The sequence below is a fragment of the Plecotus auritus genome (assembly GCF_963455305.1).
Source record: "Plecotus auritus genome assembly, chromosome: 7".
NCBI classification, from domain to species: Eukaryota; Metazoa; Chordata; class Mammalia; order Chiroptera; family Vespertilionidae; genus Plecotus; species Plecotus auritus.
Window position 1 is genome coordinate 215,588 of NC_137774.1, and position 19,760 is coordinate 235,347.

The window sequence follows — 19,760 nt, forward strand, 5'->3', positions numbered from 1 at the left end:
ATGTGCCTGCCCTGCGGCCACGGCTTCCGGCAGTTTCATGCGTTCACTTCCCAGGAACTCCACGGCTGCGTCAGGCAATTGCTCACTCTCTCCAGCAGCTCGTCTCTCAGGTTGCTGAGGTGCGGCCCACACAGCACCCAGTGCCCTGCCTGGGGAGGGGGCACACCTTCCTCATCCTTTGCCCACACAGGGGTGGGGCAGAAGGCTGAGCTTCTTTAAGCCTTGAGGAAGTCCTTTTATTCCTCAGGGAGAGGAAACAGACGACTTCCCTTCGCCTAAGGATGGAGCCCACTCCCCACCCCTGGCTGGTGGGGGCCACGGGAGAGAATGCCAGCCCCTCCCACAGCTGGAAGCAGGCTTGGTATTGCTGTTTAATCCCCGGGCCTGCCACTTGGAAATAAAAAAAAACAAACAGAAAATGTGCGAACACTCGAGATAGCAACAAGATGATCAACAAAAATGTGAGAAAAAAGAAACCTGTGGACAGAGCAACTGCAGAAGTGGACAGAGTGGCCCCAGGACCTTCTCAAGCCAAGGAATATGCTTCAAGGGAAATAAAACTCAACTCCTAGTTTTCACAGTCCTTGTTACGAGTTCACCTGTTTCACCTAACCCACACTGATGATCAGGTGGATAAAAACAAAGCCGGAGCCCAGGGACAAGGAAGCCACTGGGCATTCTCACGGGGACTGAGCACACAGGTGCCGCCCCCACCCCCACTGCCTGGCACAGGGAACCTGCCTCCCTGCCTGCAGGTGCCTAGGGCGATGCCACACTCGGGTGGGTCTGCCAGTCTCCCCTGCAGGCCACAGTGGATTGACTGACAGGCCCAGGTACACTTTGTCAGACCTTCCATGGTTTTTCCATGACCTAACACTTCTTAATGTGACTCATGCAAAAAAATTAGGACTCCACTTATACCCAAACCTTCAAATAAACCCTCTCAACCCCATCCACCCTCCTTCACCAGAATTACCTCCAACATAAATGCGTTGCCCCAGGATCCACGCCACAATGGCCCAGTGGGCACACGCCATGACCTGCACCACCCCTCCCTGCACTCCACACTGGGCAGCCTCCCAGGAGAGCCTCCCCCTGGCCAACTTCCATCACAGCAATTAAACCGAAAATCCCAGTAAAATCCTAACCACCGCCACCACCCCCTCCCCCGCCACGCAGCTGGAATGAGAGCCCCTGAGGGCACAGGCAGTGTACCTACCCAAGCAGAATACCCCGTGCTCATCCATACGACAGATGTGCAGACAAAATTTTAAAGGCCTCATAAGCAAAAACACTTAATTACATTGTTTTTAGGAAACTATTGTGACCTACGCAAGAACACTGAATATACATGCTCCAGCACTTCTACACTCAAGTTCAGATGAGCATTAGCCACAACCACAGAGCTAAGCTACCCAGAGTGGACTATCACCGGGCGTGAACAGGAACGAAGCTGAAGGCACCATGTGGATGACCCTGACAGCATCACACTGACTGAGAGGAGCCAGACACCGAGGGCCAAGGCGCAGTGTGTGCTTCCATCTGTGAGGCGCCAGAATAAAGGAGCCCCCGGCGGGGTGGGGGGGGGGGGCGGTGCTGAGGCAAGAGTGAGGGAGACTGTGGATGGGTGTGGAGTTCCCTTACGGGGTGATGAGCATATTCTGGAATTAGATGTATAGTTCAGTGGATCTACCATCACAACAACAGTTTTTTTAAAGTTGAAATAGAGCATACATACATCTATTCATAGAATGGAAAAAAGCATGAAAAACACATTACTTCAACAGGAATTCTGGATATGTTTTGTTTTTCCAAATTTTCTTTTTTTTTAATTTTTTTTTTTTTCTAATTTTGGAGAGGAAGGGAGAGGGAGAGAGAGGTAGAAATATCAATGATGAGAGAGAATCATGGATCGGCTGCCTCCTGCATGACCCACACTTAGGACCGAGCCCACAACCCGGGCATGTGCCCTGACTGGGAATCGAACCATGACCTCCTGGGTCATAGGTCGGTGCTCAACCACTGAGCCACGCTCGCTGGGCCAGATTTTCTTTTCAAATGTCTCAAATATTCTCATCATTTGAATGGCAATCCCTCCCGAAGACAATGGTAACATGAAAGAAACAGGTGCCGAGAACATTTCTGAGACCAAGCGGTCACCTCCCTCGGTGCCCAGAGCGTTGGGGGAAAAGGGCTTTCCTTGCGAGGGGCCCCTGGCAGGCCAGCCATCCCCAGCTTACCTCCCACATCCCGTGCCCACTGCCTGGGTAATTACACCATCGCCCCACTTTCCACCAGCCCTCCTGGCCTCCTACACCTCATCAGAACCTGCAACAGCCAATGACAGCCGACAACACCCAAGAACATGACATCACACTGAGTCACGGGTCCAAACACCTCCATTTAAACAGTCCAAAGTGTCCTGTTCTCCTGAAAGTGGGCCGTCGGCCTCTACAGCCTCACAGACGAGGTCAGGACCCACATCACCCCACTGCAATGACAGAGCAGGAGGTGGAGCCACCAGAGCTGCAGGGACTGTCCACTCCCTGGGGCGGGGAAGCCAGCCCGAGAGCTTCATGCACGGGCAGCCCCTTCTATGGAACTTCCCTCGTTAGTGAGAAGCAGGACGGCCAGGAAAGGTAGATGTCGGCTCTGTACTTAACCCAGTTGTTACAAACACCCTAACCTGAGGATCTGCACAAAATCAAGTGTTAAATCACCTGCCTGATTTCATTAGAGCCGTTCCAATAATGACACTCCCTTACAGCAGGAAACCCCAGAAGGACACGCCCCTGTCAGCCCGCCCATGGGCCTGCCTGCTCGCCCAGCTCCTTGGGCACCACTGCCCCCTGGCGGCAACACGCAGGCCAATGCGGCCCATCTCCCCGGGAGCAGAAAGCCCTCGCTGACAACCCACGGCAGCCCTGGGCAGGCCGAAGGTCCAGTCCAAAGCAGCAAAAAACGCACTTGGTTCACTGTCCTGTCAGGGCTGAATACCTTCCGTGTTCCAAGCACTTCAGAATGGAGTCAACAGAATTTGTCCCACTGTGTGAGCAGCTCCACAGCTGACCACTACAGAGCCCCCTCCCCCGGCGGTGCTTACCAGGGCCTGCAGCATCCCGTCCATGGTGATGACGCCCTCGATGGTCTGGAAGGAGGAGCGGGCCAAAGTGCACAGGCTCCAGTCCAGGAAATCCGCCATCTTCTGTTTGACATCGGGCCGTGTGATAAACCTGCCAGAAGGGAGCACAGGCGGGTCGCAGCTCAACCCAGGCCCAACCTCGGAGAACTCACCAACACCCCAATCTGGGAAACGAAGACACTGCCCAGCCTGTGGTCCTCAGGTAGCGATTCCCCACCAAGACCTCTCTGAAGTCACGCGCAGTCCCCACCACCCCCCTCTCCTCCCCACTGGGCCTCACTCATCCCGAGGCCCCATTCGCCACAAGACTACCTCTCCCCCTGGCTGCCCGGGGCCCCACCAATGTCCACTCCTCAGCCCTCTCTCCTCCCCGGGATGCCATGCCCCCACACGCAGGGCCTGGCCCAGCAGCAGACCCCACATCTCTCCCCCTGCTTCTGCCGCAGGTCCCCCTTGCCCATCACAGAGCTCCAGCTGGTGTCCATGGCCCCCCATCCCTGGCATCTGCTCAGCTCTACACCCTCAGAACGCAGAGCGTGTGCTGGCTCTCCCCACCCTCTTATACACCTGGTCTGGGCTGGCAGCCATCCTCCAGCTCCCACACCAAAGTCCAAAACGCTATTCCTCCCCAGCCCATCCCCACGCCAATCCCCCAGCTCTCTGACTCCGGCTCAGGCTGAGTCTCCTAGGGGAGCTGGCAGTCTGGGGGCAGAAACATAGGAAACAAGCAAATAACATGAAGAAAACAGCTGAGTAAGGGGAGGGCGGGAGACAGTGCAGCCTTCAAGAGGTACGGGGACATGTGACCAGAGAACGTCAGAAGGAGGCCACTGTAAGGACCTCACACTCCCCTCAGCAGCCCCACAGAACACACTGAGGGATGGCTGCCCCGAGCGACATGGAAGCACATGCTCGGGTTTCAGGCTTGATACCTGGTAGGGGGCTTGCAGGAGGCAGCCAATCAAGTTTGCCTTCTCACATCGGTGTTTCTCTCTCCCTTCCCCTTCCTCTCTCTAAAAATCAATAAACTCTTTTTAAAAAGGAAAACGTTTACAGGAGAGGTCCCAAAGACACAGATAAACAAAAACGGAAAAGGTATCTACCCCACAGATAAAAATACACATTTATAGAAACAGGATCCTTCTACACAAAGATCTTTGAATCCTCCACTTGCTTCCCTTTTAGAAGTGATATCACAGCCCCACCTGCTCACACATGGAGCTCAGCCAACACGTGCCGGTATCTTAGAGATAAGCCCCAGAAGAACAACTAGAACAATTATCAGCAAAACCTTAACTACAGAACTAGACGTGTCAGAGGAACAAAGGATGCCTCGGCAAAGCATCTGTGGGACAGACGGCCACTCAGGACCATCGCTGGCACTATGACCACACGCTGATAACTCAGTAACCTGGCCTAAGAGGGCAACAGCAAAGGTAAGGTGACAAACCCTATTCTGTGTAAGAACTTGCTGTGGTTTTTTGTTTGTCTGTCTTTCACATCCGAGAATTTCACTGGACATGGCTCTGGGCCTCGCAGGCCCAGCTCATGGCCTTGCAGCTAGGGCTGGAGGACAGTGGTTCCATACAAAAAACCTCAGAGCACACAGTGACCCCACAAAGCGACACTCTAAAGATTATTAGAGCAGAGAGACGGGAGGGCTGCTCCACAGACGAGCAAACAGGTCAAATCTTTATAAATAAACATCCAGTGAAACGACAACTCAAATTCATCCCTATACACAGAGCACTCTACGGCAAGTAATGGGTGGGGGTGGCCAGAAGCCACCATCCTCACTGGTCAAGGGACCTGGATGGATGGGGGCAACAGACCACAGGCACTACTGTGCATTTACAAGACCAACTACTTGGGGGAATGGGGGCAGCTGCCCCGTGCATGTGTGTCAGGCTGTTCCTTCTGGAAGGAGGAAGGTGGTCTTTACAGCATATTCACACACGGAGCTCAGCCAAGCCAACACGTGCGGCTATCTTAGAGATAAGCCCCAGAAGAACAACTAGAACAATTATCAGCAAAACCTTAACTACAGAACTAGACGTGTCAGAGGAACAAAGGATGCCTCGGCAAAGCATCTGTGGGACAGACGGTGGGCTTAGAGGAGCTACTTTGTGGAGAGGATGAGGGCAACAATGAGACCGTAGAGACCCAGCACCTCTGCAAAAATGAGGATCAAGATCATGTCCACAAATAGTTGGGGCTGCTGGGCAGTGCCCCGCACGCCGGTGTCCCCCACAATGCCAATGCAAAGCCAGCTGCCAGCCCACTGAGGCCCACACTCAGGCCAGCGCCCAGTTGGAGGAAACTCCTATAGAGACTGATGCCTTCATTCAGGGAGTGGGCAATAAGGACTGCCACCACCAGGCCATAAATGGCAAGGATGCCAGCCATCACCACTGGGATGATGGACTTCATGATCAGCTCTGGTCGCATGACGGACATGGCAGGGATGCCAGTGCCACTCTTGGCGGTACTATAGGCAGCACCCAAGGTGCTGAAGACCACAGCGGCCGAGGCACCCAAGACCACGAAAAAGGAGGCATACTCGGGGCCACCGCTCTTGACCTCAGACATGTCTGCGAGTGGGGCGGGGGCAAGCTCAGTAGGCCAAGGTGGGGCGAGAACCAGCTGGGTGAGGCAGGCAGGCAGCTGGCAGTGAGCGCAAGGCGAGCAATCAGACAGCAGCTAAGGCTCAAACTTACTGTGTGTTTTTAAAGAAATTTATGGAAAAGTGAAATATTCACAAAACAGTGCTAGAACAACTACGTTACCCGTGAGGGGAAAGATCTATTGTATAACCACATGGGTTAGTAATTGTACATTAAACAACAAAAAAGTAGAAAAACGTAAATGACTTATAAAATCTGTTAATAAGACTTCAAGCTTAAAAGTAAAAATAACTAAAATAAGAAAGGAAAAATTACTGTTTTGATATTTTTTATGTTTTTATTGTGTGTGTTTTTATTTTTAATTTTTTTAAATATATTTTATTGATTTATTACAGAGAGGAAGGAAGAGGGATAGAGTTAGAAACATCGATGAGAGAGAAACATTGATCAGCTGCCTCCTGCACACCTGCTACCAGGGATGTGCCCACAACCAAGGTACATGCCCTTGACCGGAATCGAACCTGGGACCCTTCAGTCCGCAGGCCGACGCTCTATCCACTGAGCCACACCGGTTAGGGCTGTGTGTGTTTTTAAGAGAGAGGGAGAGAGAAACATTGATGTGAGAGCAGAACATCAATCGGCTGCCTCCCACACTCACCCCAACAACAGATCGAACCTGCAACCCAGGCATGTGCCCTGACCGGGAATTGAACCAGTGACCCATCAGTACACGGGATGACGGTCAACCAACTGAATCACACCACCCAGGGCACCGTTTTGATATTAAAAGTAAAACTTGAGTCCAAAGGAGAAAGTAAAAGGCCACCAACCACCTAGGACAGTGGTCGGCAAACCGCGGCTCGTGAGCCACAGGCAGCTCTTTGGCCCCTTGAGTGTGGCTCTTCCACAAAATACCACGGCCTGGGCGAGTCTATTTTGCAGAAGTGGCGTTAGAAGAAGTTTAAGTTTAAAAAATTTGGCTCTCTTGCCGAAACCGGTTTGGCTCAGTGGATAGAGCGTCGGCCTGCAGACTGAAGGGTCCCGGGTTCGATTCCGGTCAAGGGCATGTACCTTGGTTGCGAGCACATCCCCAGTGGGAGGTGTGCAGGAGGCAGCTGATCGATGATTCTCTCTCATCGATGTTTCTAGCTCTCTATCCCTCTCTCTTCCTCTCTGTAAAAATCAATAAAATATATTTAAAAAAAAAATAATAAAAAAATAAATAAATAAAAAATGTGGCTCTCAAAAGAAATTTCACTCATTGTGCTGTTGATACTTGGCTCTGCTGACCAATGAGTTTGCCGACCACTGGCCTAGGGGAAAGAGCCCACCCCACACCTGAAGGAAGCTCAAGCTAGCGGAGAAGAAAATGCACCACGAAACCCACAGATATTAGATGTCAGGTCACAACGCGGGTAGGTAAAGCCTGAGACAAGAAACAAGTGTTGAACCTCACCAGCTCTCAGTACCTGACAACGGGGGCAGAACGGAGCCGTCACCAATGGTGACGGGACGTGCGGTAACAGCAGGACGCTTACTCAGTGAGACTGCGTGCAGGGCGATGCCACAGCAGTGCAGAAAAGAAATGCAACACAGGCACTGTGCGTTAGAATCACAAATGTGTGTGGGGTTTTCCTAATTGTCTATGTTCCAAAATTTCCAACTTGCCTACGTACAGCTCAGATTGCTTTTGTAATTAAACAAAAACATCTGCTTTTAAAATTGATGTAATTAATAGGAATAAAGTCATGTGTTTCCATTGACAAGTGTCTATAAAAGAACACTCAAATCTAAATGTCTTGGCATCCATAGAACGTCAAGTTACATAAAACAGTCCATGTTTCAGGTTCAGTCAGTGAAGAGAAACGGGAAGCTCCAGAACTACAAGTGTGAAGGGCAATCGTCTGGCCTCATTAGGCAGGCAGCTCCCTCTGCAAAATACCAGAAAATAAGCAGGCAGAGGAGAAAAGCCACAAGCAACCCGCCCCGCACACCCATCACCATACTGTAACAACCCACACACAGAAAGACAGAAATATGTGAATCAGAACCTGCCTGGAGCCTGGGGCATGCGTGCTATGAGGTGAGTTAACCTAGAGCAGCTGGAAGCCCTCATCCAATGACCACTCCTGCCCTTTCCAGGAAGCTTGAGAGCAGAGCTGCACTGCAGCCTGGCACACTGGCTGGAGCATTTTAATGCACTGAAACCCAACCACAAGGAACACTTGCTCCTGTTGACCACCAGATGGCGAGGGAGAGTCCCATCAGTGGCTGAACCTGCTGCCCCCATGCCAGGGCTGTCTCCGCTGTGTCTTTCCCTGGAGGCTACCCAGGGAGGGAAAAAAAGGTTTCGGGATTCACCTCCTCCACCCCACAGACTCAAAAACCCACAAAGTCAGGTTCAGCACAAATCTACCAAAGCCTCAGTAATTCTGGTAACAAATAAACACATTTTTCATTCATAAAGTCACACACAGTATTGGTAAATATGGGGAAAAGGTGACTTTCAATTTGTTCAACCTTTCCAATAACATCATTTAAAACACCTAAAACGGCCCTAACCGGTTTGGCTCAGTGGATAGAGCGTCAGCCTGTGGACTGAAGGGTCCCAGGTTCGATTCTGGTCAAGGGCATGTACCTTGGTTGCGGGCACATACCCAGTGGGGGGTGTGCAGGAGGCAGCTGATCGATGTTTCTCTCTCATCGATGTTTCTAACTCTCTATCCCCCTTTCTTCCTCTCTGTAAAAAAACAATAAAATATATTTAAAAAAATAAAAAGTAAATAAAACACCTAAAATGCTCATTCCACTTCTAGGAACTCATCCTTAAGAATCAATCAGAACAGTACAAAGTTTTATGGAGGATGTGCACGTCAGTATTAATTTTACTAACCAAGTGGCGGGATAGCAGTCTACATGGCCAACAGGAGGTCGGAGAAACCACATTCACACCGTAACCATGAGGCAGAAGACTGAAGGGAGCTCCCGGCCTGTCGGCACCTGGTACGGACACGCGTGGGCACCAACACGCCCGCAGACAAGCACCCACACACAGTGGCAGGACAAAGGACAAAAGCAGTTCCATCTCAGGGAGATGGAAGTACATGCGCGTTCTATTTGCATTTTGTGCTCTTCTTTATTTTCCAAAACACACAGGATCACTTTTACAATCAGAAACCAATATGCCGCCTTTCAGTCCTTGTCAAAGCCATGGGGCCTCTGTCTGGCAAGCGTCTCAGGCAGCTCACTCCCAAAACCAGCTTCTTCGTTCAGGCTTCTTACCCTCTGTGGTTCAGCAAGTGCCTTCACTGACCTCTCTCCCAATGCCCCTAAGTGCCCTGTGAATTTAGTGTTTCACTTCCCGCTTTGTGCAAGGAGGCCATGGCTATAAGTATAAGGTGAACCGGAATCCCTGAATGAGGTGTGGCCCATTTCCCAATCAGAATATCCACAAGTTTTAGAGCCAATTTCCAACTTTCACAAATATAGAGGAAACCCAAAAAAGCCAAGTTTTCTAATGTATTTTCTCTACACACATTTTACATCATGTCATACGAAAGATTTAGAAAAAAGCGTCCTTCCATCCTTACATGTCAGCTTCCGCACATATTGGGCCCACCGCCTGGGCCGGCTTACCCAGCTCATCAGACAGAGCCATCCTATCTGTTTGAGGCCTGGTCTATTGTTTAGTTAACCTAGGTGATTGGGGATTTTTATCCCAAGCCACAATGACCCAATCACAGCTCATGATCTGCAGTGAACTGCTTTCTAAGTGACTTTCAAACTGCCACCACCCCAAAGGTGAGCTCATGCCCAGGTATAACTGCTACACCTATTCTAAGTCTGCCCTCTGCTCAGTTGATGGGCCTCTCAGGTGGCCTCCCTGAACCCATAACCCAGTCTCAGGACTTCTGTAAGCCACTAACCCATAGTTGGGTGACCTGTGCATCCTGACCCAGGATCTGTGAGCCCCAGCCCACTGTCAGGTGACTGATGAGCCCCTAGCTCATAACAGGTGACCTGTGAGACCCTAACCCAGCATCAGATGACCTGTGTGAGCCCCTAACTGGCACTGTCAGTGGTCACGAGGTTCACAAATCTCCCACACCCAAACAGAGCTGGTGCTTCCTCAAAGAGACAGAACTGGGGAAGAGAAAACACCTCCCCAGACCCGTCAACCCAGGGGACAACACAGACACACAGGTAACACAGTATCCTACCCTATATAATAAAAGGCTAATATGCAAATTGTCCCCTTGGGAGTTTGACTGGCAGACCGGGAGTTCGATCACGTGCTATGACATGCGCTGACCACAAAGGGGCGGCACAGAACATGGCGGGCGACCAGCAGCGGAGGCAGGGCGCTGAGGGAGCAAAGGAAGGAAGAGGTGGGGAGGCCGGGAGGCAGGGAACCACGCTGTGGTGCTGTGGTGTTGTGCGGGCAGCAAGGGAAGGAGGAGGTGGGGAGGTGGGGAACCTGATTGGCCCTGATCGCAGGCCAGGCCTAAGGACACTACCTGTGCACGAATTTCGTGCACCAGGCCTCTTGGGTAAGATAAACCCCTCAGAAGGCAGCAGTCACACATCAACCAACAGGGCCACAGGAAGGCAATTGGGCACTTACTTGGACACGAGGACAGCAGCCGCATCTCGCGCCTTGTCACTGACCACCAAGTAGGACTACAAGAAAGCATAAAGGAGAGGTGCCGTTACACACAGAAAAAATCTCAGCAGGCTGCTCGGCCGGCCAGTCCTGCACTCAGGAGCTTCCCGAGAGCCCAATGCATGAAGCTCACAGACAGAGGCCCAATGCCAAAGCTGCGCAAACCTCTCTGAACTTGAACTAAAGCTGCAGCTCTCAGTGCTGTGCTCACCTCAGGCGAGCGCCAAACCACACACGGCGTGTGTCATAGCCCTAGAAAGACACGTGCAAAACTAGCAGGAAAAGGAACCGTGTGTTACCCCGTAACAATCAGTGTCCGTGGAACACATCTGGGACCCAAGGGCATTTAGTATCAGGACAGTTAGGAGCCTCACGCAAACAAGGGCCCCTGGTTTAATACAAACGACTAGCTCTTCTCAGGAGGCCCGCCTTCCGAGGTCTCCAATTCTCAGCTCAACTAACTTTTCCCAAATAACTCTCTTAAAGGAGCTCTGCTCGGGGCAGGCTTTCTGGAGAACCGCACACAGTGCGAATGGTTAGACATGAACCGCCCCTCCTCCGGCAGTCCCGCCCAGGACACAGCACACAGGGACCCACGGTGCTCACCACCACCTGATGTGACAGAGCAGACCTAGAACCAGTGTCCATCTGTGAGAGGATATATTAACACTGGGTACAATGGAGCACCTTTTTCCTTAAAGATTACGAGGGCGACATCTGACACAGACACTCAGGATGTGCTGCTGCCAAGGCCCCTGCCGAAGCGGGCAGTGAGGAACACCGTAAAAAGCACAGGCTCCAGCCCTAGCTGGTTTGGCTCAGTGGATAGAGCGTCGGCCTGCGGACTCAAGGGTCCCAGGTTCAATTCCAGTCAAGGGCATGTATCTTGGTTGCGGGCACATCCCCAGTAGGGGGCGTGCAAGAGGCAGCTGATCGATGTTTCTCTCTCATTGATGTTTCTAGCTCTCTCTTCCTCTCTGTAAAAAATCGGTAAAATATATTTAAAAAAAAAAAAAAAAAGCACAGGCTCCAGACCCGCTGCTGGGGTTCAGAGGTGGACCCGTTATGAGGAAATGAACAGCTAAGTTACTTATCCTTGTGCCTATTGTCTCCTCAGCAAAATGATTAAAACAGTGACCTGACTCATTAAGAAGGATTAAATGAGTTAATATATGAAAAGCCGTCAGCCCAGTGTCTGCACACAACGGCGCTCAATGAAGGCTTGGTATGAACGTGTGGCCGGCAGACTGTAAGGTGGCCCCTGGTCCTGCCTGCGGGCACTCACACCCTGTGTAATCCCTCCCAGATGGGTTAAACACACTATTTGCTTCAAACCAAGAGACTGTGTGGGGAGAGGTGGAGGTGGACGTCACCCCATGACAGCAACGCGTCACTGTGACTGCGTCTTGCCAGCAGAGCCTGGCCTTGCTGGCTTTGACAGAAGAAGCTGTCCCGCTGGGGGGCCATGCGGTAAGGAACGGTCAACAAAGAATGAAGGCCCTTGGTCCACCAGCCCTGGGGGTCTGATTTCTGCCACCAACCAGGAGAGCCGGAAGCATCCCCTGCCCCAGGGGCCTGACTGCAACCGGGGAGACCTCCAAGCAGAAGGCGAGCAGCCAAGCCCAGAGTCCCGATCCACGGAGTCTGAGGTGACCCGCGTGTTAAACTACTCAAGTTTAGGGTAAGTCTTTAAGCAGCATAGATAAATAATATAATAACCAACATGCACAATATTTACATCAGATGTTTGAAGACTATGTACAAGTGTTACCTCCTGGCACTAGAATTTGAGAGATTTTATTATCTTTGATGCTTCCCTATTTTCTAGTTTTTCTACAATGTATTATCAATATGACATTAAGATTTAAATTTAAATAGACCTTTACTTTATCTTACCAATGCCACCTGAGACCTCTTATATGTCATTATTATGGTTAGAGTATTTGCAATATCTACAAAGAAATGAAATTTGCTAAAATAATTCATCCTGACCCCTATATGAATTACCACAATTTCCAAATAAGTAATGAAATTTTACCTCTGAAAAATAATAACAGCAATTGTAGAAATATAGAAGTGTCAAGAGTGTACCTACGGAAACTCTAGTATCAAGACAGCATGAGCACAGAAGAGCACTAACTTCGGGTAATTCCTAGTACAACCACACTCACCTGTGCTATTTGGAGAATACGGTCGGTTATGGACATTCGCTTTTGCCCTGGTTGGGTGTGAAGGTTCCCATCAAGGCGTGTAAAATCGAAAGGGATCAGGCAAGTCATGGAGAGCCACAGTAGAAGCATGTAGCGGGTCTCCCAAGTCTAAGGAGTTAAACCAAAATAAAACGATTCCTGTATAAAGGAGGGAGGTAACCCACATGCCCCGATCACAAACCTGGTACCCTCCCTGCCCACTCCAGGCCCCTCAAACGCCACTGACCTGAACCTGGGGTTCAGACCATCGCTAGCTCCTCCCCTGACTTCCCTATACCCCATCATACTACACACACCTTCTTCATGCAAACCTGGCTACCATAGCAGACCAAAAAAAACAGCGAAGTGGACAAAGGAAAATCATAACACATCAATACGACAGCTTTTCTTCACTGGCACTCTTCAGCATGCAATCAGCCTTTTGAGAAAGTAGAAAGCACAAAAAACAGAAGACGAGAAAAAAAATTCTCAACTTCCAATCAAAGACAAGTGCCCAGAATTTCAGCAGTCACTGAAGCAAGACTCCAATTTGGCCCTGGAATCACCTTCTCTGCAAGAAGCAGAGGAGCCCTGACCGGTGTGGCTCAGTGGATAGAGCGTCGGCCTGAGGACTGAAGGGTCCCGGGTTCGATTCCGGTCAAGGGCATGTACCTTGGTTTCGGCCACATCCCCAGGAGGGGGTGTGCAGGGGGCAGCTGATCGATGTTTCTAGCTCTCTCTCCCTCTCCCTTCCTCTCTGTAAAAAATCAATAAAAAAAGAAGCAGAGGAGCCCGGCCGGCCTGGCTCAGTGGTTGAGCGTCGACCTATGAACCAGGAGGTCAGGGTTCGATTCCCGGTCAGGGCACATTCCTGGGTGTGGGCTCAATCTCCGGTAGGGGGTGTGTAGGAGGCAGCCCATCGATGATTTTTATCAATGAGGTTTCTATCTCCCTCTCCCTTCCTCTCTCTGAAATCAATTTTAAAATTTTTTTAAATATATTAAAAGAAAAAAGCAAAGGAGAGCAGGAAAACCTCACCCAAGACTTCAACGGAAATGGGGCACATTCGCACTAAAACCTTCGAGCTGTGGTTGTAACTGTGGGCTCTTCTGAATGCAACGGGCACCAGAGTGCTCCCTCCGCAGGCCTGGCTGCTCTCCTCAGAAAGGCTGGCTGGCGTCCAGGGCAGCCACCATGCCCATCAGGGAGCCTGGATTTCATGAGGGTTCCCACCGTTCCCTCACTGACAAGGGGGACCTACTGTGCCTGGATTGGCTGCACACACCGTGAGGCTTGTGCTGAACACCTGCTTTCCTCTGGGAGCCTGAGGGTGCAGTATATGCTCAGCAGAGTGCCTACAAGACCAGCCCCCATAGAAACCATGGTTCTGGTCTCCACGACCTTCCGCGGGGACACTTCACACATATGGTCACCACTCGGTGCTAGGGAATTACAGGTGTTCTAGGGCCCATCCGGGGGAGGACTGACATTTCACTGAGCTTAATACTTTCCACATCGGGATATTTCAAGTTAAAGAAAAGTGGGTGGTAACAGGATTATCACCACACTGTGTAAGCGTATTTTCTTTATAAAAGGCATTATTAAAAAAAAAAAAAAAAAAAAAAAAAAGATAATTTAAAGAAACGTAAAAAAAAGAGAAAGCCAAAAGAATACAAGAGTGACACTAAACAGCATAGTAAGGTAAAACGTAACGAGACAGGCCGATGACGGTGCCAGAGCAGGGGTGGAGCAAATAAGGGGAGAAAGAAGGAGAGGAGAGAACATGCAGAGGAGGAGGAGAGGGATACTCACTTCATGGTCCTTAGGGTTCTGATCTGTAAACATGTCTAAAACAGGCTGCACGTCAGATACTTCATGAGGAAATAAACGAAGAAATGTCTTATATCCTCGAACCTAACCAATTAAAAAAAAAAGGCATTGATGATATAATTAAGAAAATAAAGAAAAAATATCTTTTTCCTCATCAAAAATTACCACCAAGTCCTGGCTGGTGTAGGTAGCTCAGTTGATTAGAGCCAAGTTTCAGGTTGGATCCCCGGTCAGGGCACATACTAGTACAGGATCAACCAATGAGTGCACAACACATCGATGTTTCTCTCTTCCCCCTCCCACCTTCCTCTCTCTCTAAAATCAATAAGTAAAGTAGCCCGACCAGTGTGACCCAGAACCAAGAGGTCGTGGGTTCGATTCCCGGTCAGGGCAAATGCCCGGGTTATGGGCTCAATCCCCAGCGTGGGACATGCAAGAGGCAGTCAATCAATGATTCTCATTACTGATGTTTCTATCTCTCTCTCCCTCTCCCTTCCTCTCTGAAATCAATAAAAATGTATTTGAAAACAAAATTTAAAAAATAAAAACGAATCAATAAAGTAAAACATCACCACCTATGCCACCCAGTGATCAGAGAATGACATCATATTACAGTGATATGATTCGTCAAGCTGCAGAGAAGTGTGCACCCTCACTGGCCACGTGCCTCTGTCCATCACACAGCAGGCATCACTGCAACGTGTATCCCAGGGAACCACAAACCCCACCGAGAGGCTCTGCGTCACTCCCACGGCGGAAATGCAAACAGGAAGTGCAGGCCAGCACACAGACATCACCTGGGAGCGTATTAGAATGCAGACTATCAGGTCCCAGCCCAGGCATACTTCTGAAGAACCTCCATTACAGCAAGGTCCCCAGGAAACGCACCTGTACATCCAAGTTTGAGAAGTACTTTCGTTTCCATGTTTGTTTGCTTTTTCCTTGTAAAAAACTTTTCTGAACCAGTCATCTCTCTCTCTCTCTTTCTAGTTAGGTGGTACTTGATCTACTCAAATGCAAATGATAAATACCTTGGATATTGTTGCAGCCAAAAGAACCCCTGGATCACTAAATATGGGATCCCAAAACTAGGGTGAAATGAGAAAATAGCCCTTGCCGGTGTGGCCCAGTTGGTTGTGCATCCTCCCATTTAGGGCACATGCCCTGGTTTCAGGCTCAGCCCCCAGTAAGGGGCATGCAAGAGGCACCTGATGGACACTTCACTCTCACATCATTGCTTTTATCTCTCTCTCCCTCTCCAAAACTCAATTAAAAATCTTTTTAAAAAGGGGGGGGAGAGAGAGAAAATAAAACCCACAATTTATGTGTGAAAACCATCTTTCCCAAGAAAAAACATTTTGGAAGGTAACTTCTGGACCAGGTACATTAAGAAAGTGTTGTCAAAAAAAGAAAAAAAAACAAATTTTAAAGAGTGTTCTGTCAACTATAAAGTGCAATGCAAATGTCACCTTGGTGATGATGTAAAGAAATTTAAAAGCCAGATGTACGAGGTCAGCTGGAGATGTCTTATCTTGCACTATTTCCAACAACAAGTTCATCATCCATTCTAGAGAAAAAGAGATACAAAACATTTGCTATAAAGTTAAACATTAATATGACATTAAGACAAAAAACTGACAACTGAAAGGAGAACTTGACAAACCTATAACTATAGTTAAGATTTCTATACTCCTCTCAGATTTAATAGAACAGCTGAGAAGAAAATCAGTAAGGACATGATCAACTTAACAGATGCAGAAAAGGCATCTGACAAAATTCCGCATCATTTTGTAATAAAAACTCTCAACAAAGTGGGAATAGAGGGAACATATCTCAACACAGTAAAGGCCATATATGACAAGCCCATAGCTAATATCTCCCCCCGCCAGGTTATCAACCAAGGATTAGTCTCTCGCCTGCGACAGGAGAGTTCAAAAAGCTTACCTTCTACAAAACCTTTCGGTTACTTGAAGAACAGCACCAGCCCACTTTTCAGAAGTCACATGTGTGCACAATAAAGCTAACTCTTCCTGCCTACACATTCCCGGTTCACATCTTTAAACCTCACAGCCCTGCTAACAAGTAAGACCCAGGCACTTCATCCTGACACCCTCTGCTGGCAAGCACGCATACACACGCACAAGCATGCGCACACACCAAAGCTTTTGTGGTCATCAGGAACTGGATGACCAAAATCAGAGTCAGCAGCCTATTCTTACCAAGGTGTGGGTCCAACAGGTGAGGCTGCTGCTGGTATTTGTCCATTATCACTAAAGACAAGAATGTGAGCATTAATATCACCAAGACAAACATGCATAGGCATCTCAGAACCCTCCGTTTTCCTCCTGGGCCCCAGCCCATGCAGCTCCCAAGGCCACAGGACACCTGGGTGGGCGCCTCGGGGCCACTGCACCCCGGCCTCCTGGGCACACCTTCCTCCCGGGCCTTCTTCCCCCTCCTCAGACCTTCTACAGCCCAGCTTAGTTCTCCCTTCATTCAACACACACCTTCCGCTCCTTTAATGTCCCCTCCAACATTCCCCAGCCAGGTGCAGTCACGCTGCACGATCTGGCAGCTCTCATTCCCACGTGCCCCCAGCCCCTCCCAGCCTCACGCAGAGCCTCCTTCACACCAGGCGGCCTGCTTTCTACTCCTCCCGGAAGGTGCAACTGCTACCAGAGGCAGTGGCCACCTCACCTATGGCAGTTCTCACCTGCACACACCTCCACATGTGACCACTTCCCAGGAATGGGAGATGGGCTTTCCCTGGCCCCCGATACCCGCCTCACCCTCCAGATAGTTCTGTACACAAGATCCTTAGTGCTGACCCCCGCTGACAGCCACAGACTCTCGCGCACGGGCACTGGGTCCCTGGGTTTGACTCCTGGTGGGGACCAAGCGCCTAAGCACGTGCTGCTTCCACGCAGCCGGCCACAGAGCCCCTCGCGTGAACAAACGTGGTTTTACTGAATTACAAAACCCTAAGTCACGAGCTCTGGGGTCCTGAGGAATGGTTTCATTACCCAATACAGACAAACCTGCAGCCTCGGAGCACTTACACCAACCAGGGCCCCGCCATGAGCGCTGCCCACCACCCCACGCTCCCTGGAGCGAGGCTCCTGCACGGGGCTGCCCGGGCCTGTCTGCTGGGGGTGTCCCGGGACTGCGGTGATGGGAGCTAGTTCTGCGGTGTCCTGCGCTCAGGGACAGCAGGCGGAGTGCAGAGAAAAGACACAGAGGTGCCGGCCTGGCTCAGTGGTGGAGCATCGCCCTCTGAACCAGGAGGTCAAGGTTCAATTCCCGGTGAGGGCACAGGCCCGCTCCATCCCCAGCGTGGGTGGGGCGTGCAGGAGGCAGCCAGGCCATGATTTTCTCTCATCATTGATGTTTCTCTCCCTCTCCCTTCCTCTCTGAAATCAATAAAAATAAAAGGACACCAGAGGCCCTAACCGGTTTGGCTCAGTGGATAGAGCGTCCGCCTGCGGACTGAAGGATCCCGGTTCGATTCCGGTCAAGGGTATGTACCTGGGTTGCGGGCACATCCCCAGGAGGAAGTGTGCAGGAGGCAGTTGGTTGATGTTTCTAACTCTCTATCCCTCTCCCTTCCTCTCTGTAAAAAGTCAATAAAATATATTAAATTTAAAAAAAGACGCCAGAGGTTAGTCCGTTAAGTGCCGTGGGAGACATCCTGCGGGGGCGCTGAGACTCTGGGTGGGCTTCAGGTGACGCCTGTCCTCCGGAGACCAGCCCGGCAGGGACCACCAGGAGGGCACACAGCTCCGCGGGCACCGGAACGAGGGACCGGGACGGGCACCACCAGGCCCAGCGGCACCCTGTCCCTCCCCTTCAGCTGCAGCCAGTGAGACTTTTGCAAAATAACGTACAGCTTCCCTCCCTGACTCCGCTCCGGGAGGTGTGGGCTGCCTCCCGGGATCAGTCGGGACTGTTTTCGGCTGCGGAGGGTTTTGCTGCGCACCTGCCTCTCCCCACCTACTCGTGCTCCCCATTCCCTGCCCTGGCTGTGGCCCCGGGGTGCGGGCAGGAGGAGAGGTCGGCCCCCAGGACCACCCCGCGTCCTCGCCCAGACCATGCCCTCGGCCCCAGGGGCAGCCGCCCGGCGCAGCACGGGCTCTCCCAGGGGGTGACGGCGGGGGCGTGTCTGGGAGCCGGTTCCGCTAGCAGCCGAGGCGGTCACGGGTCCCGCCCCGGAGCGCGCACCGAGAGCAGCGCCAGGGCCTCTTCCCGCCCGCGCACCCGCATGGGCGAGCGCTCGGGCCGCACGCACCTCGGAACCGCTGCAGGGCGCTCTCCCGCGCCGCGCAGTCCCCGAGCACCTCGGGCAGGCGGCCCAGCAGCGCGCGCGTCTCCGCGCTGTCGCCGAAAGCCTCGAAGGTGCCGCCGCGGGCCGGGGCCCCATCCTCCGGCGAGTCCTCCGGCGAGTCCTCCGGGGCGCCCGCGGCCGGCTCCTGATTCACGCCCATCCTCGGCGCTGAGGTGGAGCCGCCCCTGTAAGTCAGCGGGATGTGAGGGCGGACGGCGCTGAGGCGACTAGGCTGAGACGGGCGAGGGAGCCGCGAAGCGAGCGGCCGACGCAGACCCCGCCCTGTGACCTCCGACCTCACGCGCTGGTCCCGCTACGGTGCGCGCTGGTCGTCAGAGAGAGGAGCGGGGGCGGGGCCGGGAGAACCGCGCCCAGAAGGCCTGCAGCCGAGGCGCGTGCGCAGTGGAGTCCGAGCGGGTTTGGGTTTGGGCCCGTGGGGGGGGCGGAGTCAATGGGGCCTGGGCCCGTGGAGGGGGCGGAGTCAATGGAGGTCTGGGCCCGTGGAGAGGGCGGAGTCAATGGGGGTCTAGGCCCGTGGAGGGGGCGGAGTCAATGGGGGCCTGGGTCCGTGGAGGGGGCGGAGTCAATGGGGATCTGGGCCCGTGGAGGGGGCGGAGTCAATGGGGGCCTGGGCCCGTGGAGGGGGCGGAGTCAATGGGGGTCTGGGCCCGTGGAGGGGGCGGAGTCAATGGGGGTCTGGGCCCGTGGAGGGGGCGGAGTCAATGGGGGTCTGGGCCCGTGGAGGGGGCGGAGTCAATGGAGGGGCGTCTGGGCCCGTGGAGGGGGCGGAGTCAATGGAGGGGGTCTGGGCCCATGGAGGGGGCGGAGTCCAGGGCTCTGGGCCTGAGGGTGGGGCGGAGTCGGGGGTCTCACAGGTTCTGCCCACGATGGCAGTTTGTATTTGAGACCGGCAGGTGTTTGGAAGGAAGAGTTTGGGGGTGGACTTCTTTCTAGAAAGCTTTCAACAGGCTCCTATGTCTGCGTTGGGAAC

General features: G+C 52.0%; 1 protein-coding gene and 1 pseudogene across 2 annotated transcripts in view; both read right to left on the reverse strand.

The window, feature by feature from the left end:
• Positions 1-19,075, reverse strand: part of TBCD (tubulin folding cofactor D) — a 103,187-nt gene extending 84,112 nt beyond the window's left edge. Inside the window, exons 1-7 of the mRNA XM_080679833.1 lie at positions 18,734-19,075; positions 16,668-16,718; positions 15,918-16,015; positions 14,431-14,532; positions 12,601-12,747; positions 10,391-10,446; positions 3,104-3,233 (exon numbers count right to left, since the gene is read on the reverse strand). Of these exons, the coding sequence (XP_080535959.1) occupies positions 3,104-3,233; positions 10,391-10,446; positions 12,601-12,747; positions 14,431-14,532; positions 15,918-16,015; positions 16,668-16,718; positions 18,734-18,929 (780 nt within the window). The 5' untranslated portion in view covers positions 18,930-19,075. The remainder of the gene's footprint in view (positions 1-3,103; positions 3,234-10,390; positions 10,447-12,600; positions 12,748-14,430; positions 14,533-15,917; positions 16,016-16,667; positions 16,719-18,733) is intronic.
• Positions 5,262-5,731, reverse strand: LOC308254267 (V-type proton ATPase 16 kDa proteolipid subunit c-like; annotated as a pseudogene). The gene has a single exon. The product of its transcript is annotated as a V-type proton ATPase 16 kDa proteolipid subunit c-like (transcript).
• Positions 19,076-19,760: the final 685 nt, after the last annotated feature.